The 17,561-nt window shown below is 48.6% G+C and overlaps 1 protein-coding gene across 3 annotated transcripts in view; it reads right to left on the bottom strand.

Annotated features, from left to right (window-relative positions):
• USP30 (ubiquitin specific peptidase 30) overlaps positions 1-17,561 on the bottom strand; it is a 29,173-nt gene that overhangs the window by 2,859 nt on the left and 8,753 nt on the right. The window contains exons 4-12 of one of the 3 annotated variants that reach the window (XM_047088146.1): positions 16,076-16,179; positions 12,416-12,514; positions 11,566-11,611; positions 9,969-10,063; positions 4,194-4,253; positions 3,622-3,708; positions 2,943-3,023; positions 2,628-2,817; positions 125-245 (exon numbers count right to left, since the gene is read on the bottom strand). In XM_047088146.1, coding sequence (XP_046944102.1) covers positions 125-245; positions 2,628-2,817; positions 2,943-3,023; positions 3,622-3,708; positions 4,194-4,253; positions 9,969-10,063; positions 11,566-11,611; positions 12,416-12,514; positions 16,076-16,179 — 883 coding nt within the window. Of the gene's footprint in view, positions 1-124; positions 246-2,627; positions 2,848-2,942; positions 3,024-3,621; positions 3,709-4,193; positions 4,254-9,968; positions 10,064-11,565; positions 11,612-12,415; positions 12,515-16,075; positions 16,180-17,561 lie in introns of all 3 variants that reach the window. The other 2 variants (XM_047088145.1, XM_047088144.1) reach the window with 2 other exon arrangements.

Below are 17,561 nucleotides of genomic sequence, written 5' to 3'. Positions count from 1 at the left end.
ACCTTAAGATGAAAGAAAAATGTCCCTCCACATTGGCATTCATTTCTGTGCTAAGCTAATTTTGGAAACCAAGAGAAACAGCAGCGACAACAGATGAAGAATGTGCCCCTAAAGAGTGGCTCACCTGTAGTCAGGAACAACTGGGAGGGGGAAGGGCATTGGGGCTGGCAGGGTAGGCAATAAAGATGGGGAGCAGGCGCCATTCATAAAAATTTGTGTTTTCGGACCCCCTGGCTGATTCAAAACTGCAAGAGAAAAAGGCCCAAGGCAATTACAAGTCGCAGTAGCTGTGGGTAAACAAAACATGGCTTCGATTACCTTGAGCTTAACTCCCCAGCAATGCTACAAAGAAAAAAAACCAAGTATTTCATTTTGTGTGATGTTGATTGATAAAATGTCCTTTTTGTCCTTGGCTGTTTAATCCCAAGTAGAAAACGTGTGTCCAGCTCCTGGTCTGCTGTTCACTTGGAGAGCTCTGTGAACCTTAAAGACTCCTATCCCTGATCCCTGTTTGCTAAAGACGCACCAGAGTTAAGCTGTAGCTAATTTACTGACATTTCGACAAAGCCGAGCTTTCTCAACCTGGACGCTACTGACACGTGGGCCGGATAATTCTTGGTTGTGGCGGGGGCTGTCCTGCGTGTGACAGGATGTTTCTTGGCACCCCTGGCCTCTATCCACCAGATGCCAGTAACACCTGTCTCCCATTTGTGGCAACCAAAGACGCTACGAGCTACTGCCCAAAGTCTCCTGGGGGACAAAATTCCCTGGGGAGAACCACCGATCTAAACATTCTCTCTTCTTTCGTTGCCAGCTTCTAAAGAATACCAACGTGTAACAGCGTGAATAAATGTTTATGGATGCAGGTAAAATAATGAAGGAGATGCTGATGTCTTTTTTCCTTTCATGGGTCATTTTTGGGGGCCTGTAAGTACCAAGTCAGTCACTGTGGGTCATATGGTGGCCATAGTCAGCATGCTGTGATGACTAGCAGACCTGCACCCCGCCCCCTGCTCCCCCCAGGAAAGGAAGAACCCAGAGTGAGGCAGCCCTTGATTTAAAACAGAAGCTAAGGGGCACCTGGGTGGCTCAGTCGGTTGGGCGTTCGACTTCGGCTCAGGTCATGATCTTGCGGCTTGTGGGTTTGAGCCCCACGTCGGGCTCTCTGCTGACAGCTCAGAGCCTGGAGCCTGCTTCGGATTCTGTGTCTCCCTCTCTCTCTGCCTCTCCCCCTGCTCAAGCTCTGTCTCTCTCAAAAATAAACATTAAGAAAAAAATTTTTCAAACAGCGGCTAAGACTGAGCCCTCTTCCCACTACAGCTGCTTCTGACGTTCATCTATTGATCAACTGAGAAAAGGCAAAATACAGTCTCCCTGTGAATGATGTCCTGCCAGGCCACACAACTATGGATGCAAGAAAGAATAAAAGCAGTAAAGGACGCTGAGTCAGGAGCATCTGGGGTGCGGGGAAGACAGCCCTCTGGCTTGACTGGGAGCAAATGTGGGGGCTGAGTATGGGCTCAGAGCCCTTAGAGTCTATGGGTTTTCCTCATCTATTTAATTCTAAAGAGCTCAATGTGTTACATAAGATAGCTTTTAAAAACTCCCCAACACTGGGGCAGCTGCGTAGCTCAGTCGGTTAAGTTCCCAGCTCTTGATTTCCACCCGGGTCATGATTCATAGTTTCATGAGTTCAAGCCCCGTGTGAGCTCTGCGCTGAGGATGTGGAGCCCACTCGGGATTCTCTGTCTCTCTCCCTGCCCCTCCCCCACATGCATTCTGTCTCTCTCAAAGTAAAACAAATTTAAAAACCTGCCCATCACTACCTCTGGTTCTCTCCCAATGGACTAACGCTTGCCCTCCGACCAGTCATTTCGCCTCCTGGGGCCTCCGATTTTCCCCTCAGCGGGGCTGAGGGTCCCAAGAGCTACCTGCGGTACTGGGGCCCGACTCCATTATTCATCTCTGGTGAGGACAGCCGTGGAACTAGATCAATAAGGAATTCAGTAACGAAGAAGTCAGTGATCATTAGCCAGGACCCTCCCTCCCCGCGTCACCCGTATAAATGAGATGACCATACTGGGGGAAGAAATTCACTGGACTGCTCAGAGCCAACGAGCATTCGTCAAAAGACCAGAATAGCGATGTTAAGGTTGTCTTCCCAAATTTTTTCAACTATGATTTATCGTTTTTAAAACCATACATCTCGGGGCGCCTGGGTGGCGCAGTCGGTTAAGCGTCCGACTTCAGCCAGGTCACAATCTCGCGGTCCGTGAGTTCGAGCCCCGCGTCGGGCTCTGTGCTGACTGCTCAGAGCCTGGAGCCTGTTTCCGATTCTGTGTCTCCCTCTCTCTCTGCCCCTCCCCCGTTCATGCTCTGTCTCTCTCTGTCCCAAAAATAAATAAACGTTGAAAAAAAAAAAATTTAAAACCATACATCTCATTACTATGGACGTTTGCCCTCTTTTAAAGGGATCTTCCCCCTCACACTCCCAGTGCTGCCGTTCTCAGGTATTTAAGCCACCACCGGACAAGCTCCCTCGCGGCACAAGGGCCCCAGAAGGCGGTAACACCAAATCCCTTTTCTCTGTGCCGCACGTTCCGTGCGTCGGCTCCTGGGGCACGCACCTGATCTGGGGGCGGCCGGCCCGTCCTGCAGGTCGAGCGAGGGCCCCGCGCTCTCGCCAGGTTTAGGGCTGTGCTGCCCGGGTCTGTGCCCCAGGAGGTGGTACTTGTAGATGTCCATCATCAGGAACTCATTGAACTGCACGTGCTCATGGCGCTTCAGGGGCGTGCCGTGGCTGGACCAGCTCAGCCGCTGCAGGTGGATGCACAGACACTGAGGGAGCTGCGGGCGAGAGAAACCGAGGCAGCAGGCTGTCGGGGGCGGGACCCGGCGGGTCCCTGAGAGCTAGGCCGACAAGGTGTGTGGCGTGGGCTCACCTTCCCTAGTTTCAGCTGCTTGACAAAGGTGGTCCTCTGGTGTTCCACCTTCTCCCCATCCAACGTCCCTTTGGCTTCAATCTGAAATGAAAGAAACCTCTCTGCAGAATTTCTTGTAACGCAACATCTGCGGCAAGCCGCAGGGCCGGCCGGTGTTCCGCCTGGATTCAGCTGGCGCCCGACTTTGACCCTGCTGAAGGAGCTCAGCCCCCCAGTTAATCGTGACCTGTTGTCAGTTTTAGTCGTCAAGCGACAGTGACAGAGGGGGCAAGAGAAGCGAAGCAGCAACGCTAGAACTCTGACGTGGCCACGTCGCCTGTTCTGTGTCTTCAAAAATTCTGCTCCACACGGTTCCTCTTCTTCAGAGGATGAAACACAAATGCTTATGGGAGTCGGGCAGGGCAGGTAAGCATCAGTACAGCAGGGTGTGAGACAAGAGGGCTGGTGGCGGGGCATATGTCCTGTCTCAAAGCACAGCAGAGTCTTCCTGTAAACATTCTGTGGATGAAGTAAAACTCATCCAGAAAAGAGGTGTGGTCCATGGGCTACTGATTTCCCAGCCAAGTTACGTGACTGTGGCTAAAACGACCATCCGGGCATAGTCAGAAGAGCTCGCTGTGAGAGGCGCTCTATCAGGACACACAGGCCTAGGGGGTGACACTGGGGCTTAGGGGCATACCTGCGTACAGTTGTCACATACAACGTCCCGCACTGATTCTGATGAGATAAAGTGGTGAAGGCAGTGGTCCAGGGTCAGTGGATGCCCCTTGAAGCACCAGAAAACAAAATTCACGATTATAACTTAAAAGAGAGCTATACTGAAACTCTTAACAGATGGCAGTGTGATCCCAGAGCTTTATTTGCTTTTATGGCCAATAAAGCTTCACAGATACTACTGGACATTCCCTGAGCAAAGTGGAGCTCCAGGCACCCTAGGCCTGCTCCTACGAGCTATTACGTAACATTGTAGAAACTTAAGGACGTCTACACTGTTTTAGATATCTTTGCATTTGAGAGTAACATGTGTATGTACACTCAAAAAAGCCAAAATTCCTGCAGCCAGAGAAAAACCATCCACTTTCTTCTCCCCCCACATCGGGCCATGGTACCACACACGACAACTAAGACAGGTTCAGCCAACCAAGCGTCTGAGTAACGCACAGCACCTCAGCTACCCAAAATGCCTCAAAGCCCTTTCAGACTTAAATGTCTCCAAGACAGACCCCAAATAAACCATCGCTCAATACGTACCCATGTGGCAGCTGGAATACTCAGTGAAAGGCTATCGAAGGTATCGAATCGAACGGGACTCTGAAACAAACAGTGCAGAAAATCCAGAAAGGATGCAGGTTCAAGTCAAAGCTTTACAGATGGGAAGACACAAGCCTATGAAACAGTTTAATATTTAGATGCCCAACATTTCCATAATGGAACACAGTGTACTTACCCAGAAGCAAATTCTAGGACAAACAACCTTGTCAACGTAACAGGCACAGTAATACCGAAGCACAGCTTGTAAGGTAACTACAGAACATACCTGACCCAGCAATGTAGGGATTTTATCCTCAGGAAATAACCCTGGACAAAACTACAAGGATGTTCATCACAGCATTATTTAAATTGGCACAATGTGAATAACTGAAGTTTCTAGGGAATGACTAAATAAATTACATCATGTCCACATTAAAAACAGTATAGAAGAATCGTATGAGTATACAGAAAGATGTGCCTGTTACAGTATTAGTTGCAAAAAAAAAAACAACAAAAAACCAGATGATAAAACAGGGTAAGAGTTCCTGCTTTTGGTGATGACAGAGTAGCTTGGCTAGACTAGCTGTCCTGAGATAACGCATATAAATTCTGGACCAAAACAAAACGCGGCAACTGGAGAGCTACCGTCAACGCTTGGGAAAACAGGAACTCCGTGGGGAGATTTCCACTGTGTGACTTGTTGCCCAGGGGTGCTCCCCAGTCTCGCAGTTCAGTGTTGAGTGGAAAAAAGCAGCAGTCTTACAGGCTGGAAGTATCAGAGGACTGAGTCCAGGGCTGGTAAAGAGGCTGGAGGAAATCCCAGAAAGAGGACAGCCACAGAGAGGAGGAACCCCCAGATCAATGTATAAACCCTGCCCAATTCCAAGGCAGGCACACGCCCGTGTGCACACCCACACCAGACATGCAGGCAAACTCCAGGGGCCTGGCAAAAAGCAGAAGCTAGAAGCTGAAAACACTCAGCAGAGATTTTGCTGCCCGGTGTGGGGAAGACAGTTGGGCTTTGAGCTCAGCCAAGTTAACTGTACGCCAGAAGATAATTCATTTTTTAGAGAAACGTAACAGAATCCAAAGTCTCTACTACGATGTTAATTAATATGCAATAAGAAATGACTAGACATACACTACGAAGAAAGAAGAAAATGTGAGCCATGGTGAAGGACCCTACGGATTGACCTGGATACTGAAATGAGCACAAGGACCTTAGCGAGAACTATGACCAACATGCTCAAGGACACAAAGGAGAGAGTTATTTAGTCCTGGTGGAGGACAAACGGGCAGTCTCGGTAGATATCCAGCAACTATGAAGAACTAAAAAGAAATTATACAGCCAAGAGCACAGTAACCAAAATGAAAACTTTGCTGGACAAGCACACAAATGGTGATGGCGAGGAGTCTGTGAACTTGAAGACAAGTAAACAGAAATTATCCAATCTAAAGGACATGGAGGAAAGAGGCTGAAGAAAAGCGAACCAAGCCTCAGTGAGCTGTGGAACAGTACCACGCGAACCAACAAGTAGAGAAAGGGGCATAAAATTTGGGGGGAAATTAATGGCAAAAAATATGTACGAGTTTGGTGGAAGACATGTACAGATACATGAAATTCAGCAAATTCCAAGCAAATACAAAGAAAACCATACCTGGGCACAGCATGGACAAACTGCTGAAACTCAAAAATAGAGAGAAAACCTTGTAAGCAGGCAGAGAAAAAAAAAATGACACTGTACCTACAGGAGAACGGTATGAATCATGCCGACTGTGCATTAGAAAAACTGGAGGCCAGAAGACCACAGAACAATGCCTTCAAAGTGGTGAACTGCAAGGAAACAAGGCATGCGTGGGGGCCGCCCCTTCCACAGCTTGGAGGTAGGGGGCGGCAGGAGAGAGAATGGAGGGTGGAATTTGCGCTAAGAGGTTGGGCCCTGGCTCTGCCAGTCTGTGAGGCTGGGGCACGGCTCATGTCCTCAGGGGGCTCTGACTGGCAGGGTGGAGGGCATTCGGTGGGGAAGACGGGTGGGAGCTCAAATAGCAGCCTACGATGGTTCCGCTCCGCCCCCCAAGGGATGATGTCACTCCCACGAATCCACTTCCGGGCCTGTCTTTCTGCTTCAGTGGCTTACTCAGTTATTCTTTGCCTGATGCTCAAGTGTAATCTGTAGACTGCTTCAAACACCACAGGTGGCCGTGGCAGGATCAGAAGGGGCGGGCAGGAAGAGTGGGGAGCAAGGAGAGAGAAGGAGGACTCTGTTATCTAGAACAATTACTGGAAATTCACCAGCTACAGCCCAAGGTAAAGCTGTGAGGTTCCTTCTGTCCCTGTTAAGTTGCTCAAGAAGTAATGCGTTTTCTTTTTTTTTTTCTTTTTTAATGTGTATTTATTTTTGAGAGAGAGTGCAGGAGAGGGGCAGAGAGAGAAAGGGACAGAAGATCCGAAGCAGGCTCCGCGCTGACAGCAGCGAGCCTGATGCGGGGCTGGAACCCATGAGCTGCGAGATCATGACCTGAGCTGAAATTGGACGCTCAACCTACTGAGCCACCCAGGCGCCCCAGTAATGCGCTTTTCGGAGCTCATCAGCAAGGCACAGAGAGACGCCACAGTAACGCCTCCTTGAAGGCCTTTCTTCCCCTACAACTCTTCACCTAGACCTTCCCCTTTTCCCTTCCTTTCCCTGGCATTGTAAAACAGCAAGTCAGCTGTGGGAGGTATCTGGACACAAGGGTTTTCCTGCACCGTAAGCGGATGCGAAGCAATCCTTCGTGCCCTGCCCGGCTGGTCTTCCCTTCCACAGACTGAAATGACTTTTTGTGGTCATCCATGTCCCAATGAGACACCATGGCTGGAAACAGACGTGCCGAATTAGTTCAGTCAAAAAAGCAAACAAATCAAATCAAACCAAACCAAAACAACAGCAACCCCGAATCTGTATCTAACAAAACTATTCTCAAAAAGAAAAAAAAAAAAAGGCAAAATGGAAGCCTTTTCATGAAAATGAAAACTAAATAAACTTGTTGCCAATAGACCTAAGAAATGTTAAAGGAATCTTTTTAGGCTGAAGGGGAAAAACATCAAAGGGACTTGCGTCTACAGAAAGGACCAAAGAACACTGAGAATGGTAAATAGAAAACATTTCTTCAAAAACTTCTTTTAAACACATAAACTGCTTAAAGCAAAAATTATGACATTATCGTGGAGTTTGTAATATGTAGACGTAATACATATGACAAAAATACTACAGAAAAGGGGGTAATAGAACTCTACTTTTGTAAGTTTCCTGTATTTTACAGGGAGTATATTAACTCTAAATAGACCAGGATACATGAAAATTGCATGATGTAATCACACACACACACACACACCCCACCCCCCCCCAATGTAAAAAAGTAGAGCTAAAAAGCCAATGGAGGAATTACAATGGAATACTCAGAAGTATTCAATTAACCCAAAGGAAGGCAGGAAAGGAAGCACAGAGGAACAAAAAAATTCTATGAGACAAACAGTAAACAAACGGTAAACTAACAGACTTAAGTCCAACCACATACTTACGTTTAAACATAAATGGACTAAGCACACTAATCAAAAGGCAAATTGTCAAACTGAACCCAATTATATGCTGTCTACAAAAGCTACACTTCAAATACAAAGGCAAAAATTAGCTCAAAAATAAGAGAATAGAGGGGCGCCTGGGTGGCTCAGTCGGTTGAGTGTCCAACTTCGGCTCAGGTCATGATCTCAAGGTCCGTGAGTTCGAGCCCCACATCGGGCTCTGTGCTGACAGCTCAGAGCCTGGAGCCCGCTTCAGATTCTGTGTCTCCCTCTCTCCGCCCCTCCCCCACTCATGCTCTGTCTCTCTCTGTCAAAAATAAACTTAAAAAAAATAAGAGGATAGATAGATAGATAGATAGATAAATTAGAGAACAAAAAGAGATACCCTATAGAAACACTAGTTAGAAACTAATGGGACGAAATAGACTATTAAAACAAGGAGGCTTACCAAAGACATAGAAGGACATTTTATCAGGAAAGTAAGAGTCAACTCATCATAACAGCCCATATGTATATACCTAATAGCAAAGCCTCACAAGAAATCCTACGAAAATAAAACTAAAGAAAGAAAGAAAAACATGGGAATGCAAGCTGGTGCAGCCACTCTGGAAAACAGTATGGAGGGTCCTCAAAAAACTAAAAACAGACCTACCCTACGACCCAGCAATTGCACTACTAGGTATTTACCCAAGGGATACAGGTGTGCTGTTTCGAAGGGACACATGCACCCCCATGTTTATAGCAGCGCTATCGACAATAGCCAAAGTATGGAAAGAGCCCAAATGTCCATCGAGGGATGAATGCATAAAGAAGATGTGGTATATATACACAATGGAGTATTCCTCGGCAAACAAAAGAATGAAATCTTGCCATTTGCAAGATGTGGATGGAACTGGAGGGTATTATGCTAAGTGAAATTAGTCAGTCAGAGAAAGACAAAAGTCATATGACTTCACTCATATGAGGACTTTAAGAGACAAAAGAGATGAACATAAGGGAAGGGAAACAAAAATAATATAAAAACAGGGAAGGGGACAAAACAGAAGAGACTCATAAATATGGAGAACAAACTGAGGGTTACTGGAGTGGGGGGCGCGGATGGGCTAAACAGGTAAAGGGCATTAAAGGAATCTACTCCTGAAATCATTGTTGCACTATATGCTAACTAATTTGGATGTAAATTAAAACAAGTAAAATTAAACAAAAGACAGGAAAGAAAGAAAGAAAGAGAAAAGAAAGAAAGAAAGAAAGAAAGAAAGAAAGAAAGAAAGAAAGAAAGAAAAACAGATAATTCTAGCAAATAATTAAGGAAGAAACAATACCAAGCTTAACCAAAGTCCTTCAGGAAACAGGAGGAAGGAACACTTCCCAGCTTATTTTATGAGTATAGTATAATCCTCATAACAAAACCTGACAAAAGACATTACAAGAAACCGTAAGACCAATATTCCTCACGAACACAGACACTAATCTCCTTTAGATAATATTAGCAAACCAAACCCAGTAATATATGTAAAAGAATACATCACAATAAAGCGGGGTTTATTCTGGAAACACACGGCTGGTTTAACATTAGAAAAATCAATCACTGCAACTCACCATATTAAGAGAATAAAAGAAAAACATGATGCTGAGTGAAAGAAGCTAGTCACAAAGGAGCACATATGGTACGATTCCGTGTATGTGAAATGTCCAGAAAAGGCAAATCTATAGAGACAGAAGTAGGTCAGTGGTCGCCAGGGGCTACAAGTGTGGGGGAGATGGAGAGAAACTGCTAATGGGTATGGGCGTTTTTGGCGGGGGTTGAAAATATCCTAAAATGGATCAAGGTGCTAATTACGCAATTCTCCATTTTTGTATTTATGTCGGAAATTTTCCAAATAAAAAGTTATTTTAAAACATCAAAGCAAAAAAACAAAAACAAAAAAACGCCCAAGCAAGAGAATCTATTGTGTCTACCATCAGTAGAGACCCAGCCTTGAGACTCGAATTCCTGCCAATCCACAATGGGTCTGCCATTAGTGCAGAAAATGCCCCTGAGGGTCAAAGGACAGGTTGACACTGACTAAAGGGAAGCGGTCAGTCCACTATGTGTGCAGAGCCCAGGCGATCACAAACGCCATATACCAATGTCAGTCCATTCTCCAGATGCTTCACGAATCTTAACTTGAAAGAAAACCATAGAAAATATCAAGTTCTGCTACTGTAATTACCTGGTGCTCACAGTGTTTGCAGACCATGTTGCTCGTAAGTCTTCCATGGAAGGGATGCTGGGATTTCCAGTGATTGGACGTGGGGTGAGGTGACCCTGGAACACAGAACACGTCTGGATATGCCACCTCCAGCCCCTTGGTACCAACCTCAAAATTCACCCTCCTTTTCAGTACGTGGTAGGAACTCCCCTCTTTAGAAAAAAACGTTCCTGGAAGGTAAACTGAAATAGCTTTCCTTACTGACTTCCATCAAAAAAAAAAAAAAAACAAAAAAACAACCCGTTCCCTTTCACAGGAGAATTGATACAGGTCCTTAAATGTGGTTTCCGTATAATGGGTACAGCCACATTTAAAAAAGGAATTTGTAGGGGCGCCTGGGTGGCGCAGTCGGTTAAGCGTCCGACTTCAGCCAGGTCACGATCTCGCGGTCCGTGAGTTCGAGCCCCGCGTCGGGCTCTGGGTTGATGGCTCAGAGCCTGGAGCCTGTTTCTGATTCTGTGTCTCCCTCTCTCTCTGCCCCTCCCCAGTTCATGCTCTGTCTCTCTCTGTCCCAAAAATAAATAAACGTTGAAAAAAAAAAAAATTTAAAAAAAAAAGGAATTTGTGGGGCGCCTGGGTGGCTCGGTCGGTTAAGTGTCCGGCTTCAGCTCAGGTCATGATCTCACAGTCGGTGAGTTCGAGCCCCACGTCGGGCTCTGTGCTGACAGCTCAGAGCCTGGAGCCTGTTTCCGATTCTGTGTCTCCCTCTCTCTCTGCCCCTCCCCCGTTCATGCTCTGTCTCTCTCTGTCCCAAAAATAAATAAAAAAATGTTGGAAAAAAAAATTAAAAAAAAAAAAAAAGGAATTTGTGTTGAATAATGGATTTTCACATTCACTTTAAAATGTTTGCGATGTCCAAAGATGGATACCACAAGGCAACATTCCAGAAAGTGAGATAAACGTCTGAAAGCCATCAGAATAAGCGAGTTCTGAAAAACTGGGATTTTTTTTGATAGGATGGGAAAGGAATAAAGAGCGTGGTGTGCTAGTCAGAAAACACATACCCTAGACTCAGGCAACCCTGGGCTGGGTCCCAGCTGTGTCACCTCATCTCTGTGAGCCTCGTTAAGATGCTGCAGCCGCTGGCACCCAGTCTTGGGCTCAAAAGCTAATCGTTATTATTACTACTGATGCACAAAGGAATCAGTTTGTCTTATTTTCCCCCCTCTTAAGTTTAGGTCTTAAGAAAACAATTCCTTCTAAGGAGGACTGTGATCGTTTGCTGAGGACATGACAGTTTCAGCTTTATTAAGTTCCTCGAGTGAGATCAAGGCAAGAAGGTAGAAAGAAAACCCTTGTCTGAGGTGGAAATAGGTCCGTTACTTTTGTTCGGAGCGGGAAACCAAGCAAGGCCCTGGTGTGAGGGGAACGATTCAAGATGGTCCCAACGAACAATGGAAAGCTGTTCCCAAAACACAAGCTCCTTTGCAAGTACGCACTGTTCAAGCTGGGTTGGATGTCACCAGAAAAAAAAAAAACAATTTTTCTTAAACAACAACTCATTGTCACATCTCAAAAGTACCCATCTTCTGTGTTACAGTTCAAGGGGAGTGATTACCTCTCGTACGGCAGGTTATTTGTTTAGGAGTTATCTCTGGCTGCTGCTGTAGGGAAAAAAGAAGAATGAAAACAGACTGAAAACCCAGCCGCAATCCCTTCTACACCCTCACGCGGCTCCTAAAGCTTACAAGCTTCTCTGCTGATGGCGCCACTTAAACCCGACTTTTAACAAGAGATCCTAAAAGTAGCCCTGGTGATCCTCTCTGGTTGGTGACTGTACCCAATCATCAAATGCAATCAAAACACATTTCCTCTCTCTGGAATATTCCCTCCCATCCCTTTGCTAGTTAACTTTTACCAACTCCCTAATATCCATAGTGTTCTAGGGAAATGAGGATTCATTTAGCATTCCTATGGCTCCTTGTTCCCTAAATTAGATGGGGGGCAAGGGGGAAGAAATACCTTTTCTTCTCAAAGCCAATACAAATCGTAGTGATGAATCATTTTAAAGAGGCTTGGTACCCTAACCAAAGTCACCAATTGCAAAGTTTACAGCTTAAGACAATCCCCCAGCCCCACTCCCACTAGTAATTTTTATTGAGACTTTTTTTTTGACAGAGAGAGACAGAGTGTGCGCATATGCACGCACGGAGGGAGGGGCAGAGGGAGAAAGAGCATCCCAAATAGGGCCCAAGCCCAGCACAGTGCCCGATGCGGGGCTCGGTCCCACAACCGTGAGATCATGACCTCAGCCGACACCAAGAGCCGGATGCTTAACCGACTGAGCCACCCAGGCGCCCCGAGACTTACTGTGGAGTTGAAAGTGGTGCAAAGATTACACTTGTGCCCCCTATACCTATTAAATATGCACGAACCACATACACGTATTGAGAGGATTAATGACTTACCTCCAGGGAGTGCACATCAAACAAATGTGTGACCCGGGGCTGCCGGTCCCGCTCATCTTCCAAGGACGAGGTAATGACGTGGAATAACTCGTGGGCATCCTGTCACAGGGCAAAGCTGCCTCAGAGAGGCCCGAGGAGGCTGGGGCCGCATCAGAACCGCCCTGCGTAGACCACCAGGCACACCTGCAGCCACTGGGGCAGAATCTGCCCCCCACCTTCTCAAGGTTCAGCCCATCGACAGCTACCTCCCCGACACTTTCCCCGTAAAGGCCCTTCGACTAAGGGGCTCAAGGGGAGAGAGAAGGAAAGCAAGCTTGGGGCACAGGGCGGCCTTCACACCTGCCACCTCCCAGCCTGTCTCAGCTTTGTCAACATGGCCCTGACCTCCGCCCCGCCTACTTTTGTTGTGGTGGTGGTAAAACAAACACATCACATAAACGTTACGGCTTTAACCATTTTGAAGCGTACAGTTCCATAGGGTTAGGTACGTCCACACGTCGTGTCACCGTCACCACGGCCCATTCTCCGAACCGTCCCAGCTTCCCCAGTTGAAACTCTGTTCCAGTCAAATATCAACTCCCAGCCCCTTCCCCCCCGGGCCTGGGCACCCACCGTTCCACTCTCGGTCTCTCAAAATCTGGCCACTCTCAGAAACTCACAGAAGGAATCACACAGTATTTGTCCTTCTGTGACCGGCTTGCTACACTCAGCACAATGTCCTCAAGGCCCGTCCACGCTATAGCCCGGCTCACAATTTCCTTCCTTGTTTCCCATCTCAGGCCTGTCCTTTGCACTCCGGCCCGAGCACCCGGCCCACATCTTCACACAGGGCCCCTTCTCATCCTTCACGTTTCTGCCGGAAAGGCACCTGCGCAAGGAGACCCTCCCTCGAGGACTCTCCCCGACTCAGCCCCCTCCCCCCCAGCCGGTGCAGCGGGTCCTCTACCCGAGACACAGCCCGAATCCCAGAGGACTCTGTCTCCCCTGCCCCAACCCTCTCTGCCTCCCCTGCCTCTGAGGCAGGCCATCCCCGGCCCGGACACCTGCTCTGGCCTCTCCACTTCCCTCTCTGCTCCCTCTGCCCGGCTCCGGTCCCTCGGGTACAGCACGTGCCATTCACACATAAATCAGGTCACGGCAGGTGCCTATAAAGCCTCCAGTGGTTCCCCCACTGCACACCGAGTAGAAACCCCCCTCCGGCCCAGGGCACCGGGGGCCCCGCGCAACCGGCCCCCTGCCACCGTCTGAGCGCCCTCCCCTCCTCGGCTCTGCTACGGCCGGCCCCAGCCACACCGACCTCCCTGTCCTTCCCAAACACCGCAGCCTCGAGGCTTTCGCCCCGCACCCAGGCTCTTCACAGGACTCACTTCGTTTCAGACTTCAGGTCCCAGCAAAAATCTCGGGTCTCCAGAAGAGTCTTCTCTACCTGAAGGAGTCCCCCCACTGCTCTTCTCTCCCCGCCAGCTCCAGGCCCCTGACACTTGCACGGTCACTGTCACATTGGCGCGCTTATCTTGTGGTTAGCACATTTTGAAATGACCTCTTTACTGTCCACAGAAACCTGCAAGCCATGTTTGCCGCTACAACCCCAGGCCCCCCACAAGCCCTGCCTGAGGCAGGCATTCGATAGGTATTTGTTGCAGGGGACGAACCACTGGATTCTACGCCTGAAATCATCATTGCGCTACATGCGAACTAACTTGGATGTAAACTTAAAAAAAAATAAATATTTGTTGCACGTATAAATGAAGCCCCTCCTAGGCTACGAATGGCCGTGATGGAGAGTGATGGAAGTACAAAGCTAAAAGGCAAGGCCCTCGAAGGACGCACAACCCAGGGGTGGACGCGGCAGCCTGGCTATTTATCGAGTGACGCTGCCGCAGCCTGAAAGGGACCAGCTTTTCCAGGGCAGCTCACAGACAAGGCATCTGGACCAACCCTTGAAGCTGGAGCAGGGGTTCGCCAGAGGGAAAAATCTCAAGACAAGATGCCGTCAGACCCAACCCTATCGTGTCTGTGAGCCACGGAGCTCCTCGGCCTCGAGGAAAGGAAGGTATCGCAGACGGGGGCGGGGCTTCGGCGGGCACTTTAGCACCAGCTGGGCTCCAGCCCTGGCTCTGCCACTCGGAGAGCCGTGTGACTTCGGGCAAGCCACCCTGCTCCCCCGAACCTCGGTGTTCTCATCCGCAAGATGGGGACAGTGACCGTGAGTCCTGACGGGGCCGTTGTGAGGATTAAATCAGAGAACTCAACGGAGGCACACTGGCCCAACACAGCCGCCACAGCCCTGGCTCTAGACCCTGAAGAGTGGCTGACGGTGCGAGTCTGCTGCTGACCGACTAGGTCCGTAAAGCGGAGATGCGGACAAGGCCCTGGGCCAGTAGCTCCGGCTGCCTCCAGAGGGCAAGAGGCTGGCGGCCAGCCATGCTTGCCTCTTTCCTGTGCACAGCGCAGCACCACGTGGCTCAGTGACTGCTACCTGCGGAAGCTGCTGGAAATACATCCAAGGAGTAACTGGGACTGCAGTCAAGGGTCCTTGACAGACAAGCACGACTTAGCAAAGGTATCCGATGTCCCTGGGACTACATCTCAGCCATTCTCTCGGGTTAGAGAGAGGAAAATGCAGCTAAGTCGTGCCAGTTACCAGAGGAGGACTTAGTAAGAATTTTCTAAATGGAGAAACATTTCAACGTACAAGGGATTCGTCGAGATGCGTTGTAAGGAAGTAGAAAGAGCGTCAACGCCCGTGCAGCTTCAGACTGAAGTGGAAACAGAGGTAGTCTTTAAAAACAAGGGGGGCTGGGAAGGCTTCCCCCCCTCACTTTTCAGCGTTTTTAAACGCATTTCACTCCCGTCCCACCCTTGTGAGGACCCACGGGCTGTCTCCCATTTCTCGGGTCTATTATCTGGATGGTGGAGGCAGAAGCCGCCCACACAAAGCTGGTCCCGAGACCGTCCTGGAAAGGTAGCCAGGGAGGCCGTACCAGCACATCACCGGAAGCTAAACGCCCTGTCCCTACAACTTAACTCTCAGCTTCGGTCTCAGACTCACCGTCAGCAATAGCAGCGGTCTGAGGGTGTGGGGTGTGGTCAGGACCAAAAAAGGCAGTGACCCTGCAGTTGTGGGAAAGGGAGTACGAGTGGCTGGAAGAAGGCCCTGGGGGTGCATATGACAGCTGCTCAAGGTCTGGGGCTACTTCAATTCATCTAGCCTCTAAAAACGGATTTCTTTTTAAAAATGGGGGTGTGGTTCAAAAAAGCCCCTCTAAGCCCCAAAGGTAAAGCCACCCGCCTCTCTCTGGAAGATCCAGGTGGCCCTGGTATCCAATGACGTGCAAAGTCACTCCAGAACAAAAAAGAGGTTCGCTCTTTGGCAATGAGGTGTTCCTGCCCTATCCTGCTAACCTTTCCACCCAACGGGTAAGAAACAAACAAAAACCGTTGCATTTCTCCTCTGATCGCGAGAATGGGAACAGAACTTGCGATCTGGTCCCAGAATACTAAGGCAGGCTAGAATGCCACAGAAATGTACACTCAGGCCAGGCGAGCGCAAGGTCAATACTGGCATTTTTTTCTTCATGCCTTAGCAACGAGGCTACTTTTCAGCCGTCATCGCGAGCTCAGGCCCCAGTGCATTAGTGGGCAGAATGGGAGGTTCACCTGTTCTTCAAATGAAGAGATCTGCCATCTGTACATTCTTAAGACATCCAACAAGCAGCTCGCATCTAAGACCTCATCGTCAGTAACTTCTTGGCAGGACAAAGCTGGAAACCAAAAAGGTAACGCCATTAGTAAATTCACTAGCCTCACAACAAGCCAGGAAACCTGTCCTGCACAACATATCAAAGCTAATTAAGCCTCTCGCTGTAAGATCCACCTTGAATTATAGTTCTTTCATTATTCCTCTTTGTAGCCTCAACCACTGCACAGAGGGCTGTTAGGCACTGCGTATTTGCTGAAGGAATGTGATCTTTCATGAGGCTACAGCATTTACATGAAGTAATCGATTTCGGCTATTTGAATTATCGTCATCGATATAAATTGCTGCGAGATTCCTCCTGAATGAAATGATTTTAACTCACAACTCTGAGGGCGGAAGGCCCCTCAAGACTTCATCTAGTCCAACCCACACTCAGTGCTTAACCCCCTCGCCCCACCCCACCCAACAGGACTCTCTCTGGGGCCACGGGGCCTCTGCTAGTATCTGTCTGCACTGGAGTTTCTGATTATCACGGGACAAGCTCTACGGGGCAGCATGAAAGGGTCTGCTGAGTAGTTCACTTTTCAGTCATATGTAAAACCAAGCCTAACAAACAAAAATGAACGTGTGACGGGCTCACGAGTCTATACTGTCATCACAGCTAGATCAAGGGTTGGCAAGCTGTTTCTGTAACGTGTCCGACGGTAGGCGTTTTAGGCTCTGTGGGCTCTGCCGAGACTACTCAACGCTGCTACTGTGGCACCAAGGCAGCCAGACCGCAAGCAAGTGGGCATGGCTGTTTGAATAAAACTTTATTTGCAAAAACAGGCCGCGGAGCAGACCTGACCCACGGGCCAGAGTTTGCGGACTCCTGATCCTGACGGCCCCCTTCCGTCGCATGTCTCGCCGGCCCAGCGCTGCTAGACAGAGTGTGGGAGATAAAAATACAAGGGCCCGCCACCTCTGTGCAGTTTCCCGAGTTCAACTACCTCCAGACCGACTAAGCCAGCCTGTTGCTTCTCTTTAATTTGCAGTTGGTAAACTGGAGAGAGTCCTTTGGACACTTCGGGCTCTGACTCAAGAGCCTGAACGTGGTGGGGACTTTGGGGGGTGGGGGTAGCCTGTGGAGAAGCAGCAGCCAGGGGAGCCAGTGCTAAGTCCCGAGGCTCCTCTTAGCACTGAGGACCCTGGTGTCACATCTTTACCCTCCAGAACAAAGGGCGCCCATTAGGACAGCAACCGAACCTCCTTCTTCCTCTTACGCCCCTCAAGCAGCCTGTGTGGTAGCTTTTTTCCTCTCAAGGAAAATTTTAATGTCTCCTTTAGCCTAATTTTGCTTAAAATCCCACGAGGTGATTTAGCAATATCTACTAATTTTTATGTCCTATGATTCACGTCCTAGCAGTCTGACTTTCTCAGGATCTACTGCAGGCAAACACAGGCCCG

Source organism: Lynx rufus, unplaced genomic scaffold (assembly GCF_022079265.1).
Source record: "Lynx rufus isolate CCGP_SWC_20201006 ecotype Redwood Valley unplaced genomic scaffold, mLynRuf1.p SCAF_24, whole genome shotgun sequence".
Taxonomy (NCBI): Eukaryota; Metazoa; Chordata; class Mammalia; order Carnivora; family Felidae; genus Lynx; species Lynx rufus.
The sequence above is the reverse complement of the archived record's forward strand: the minus strand, read 5'-3'. Positions and strand labels throughout refer to the sequence as shown.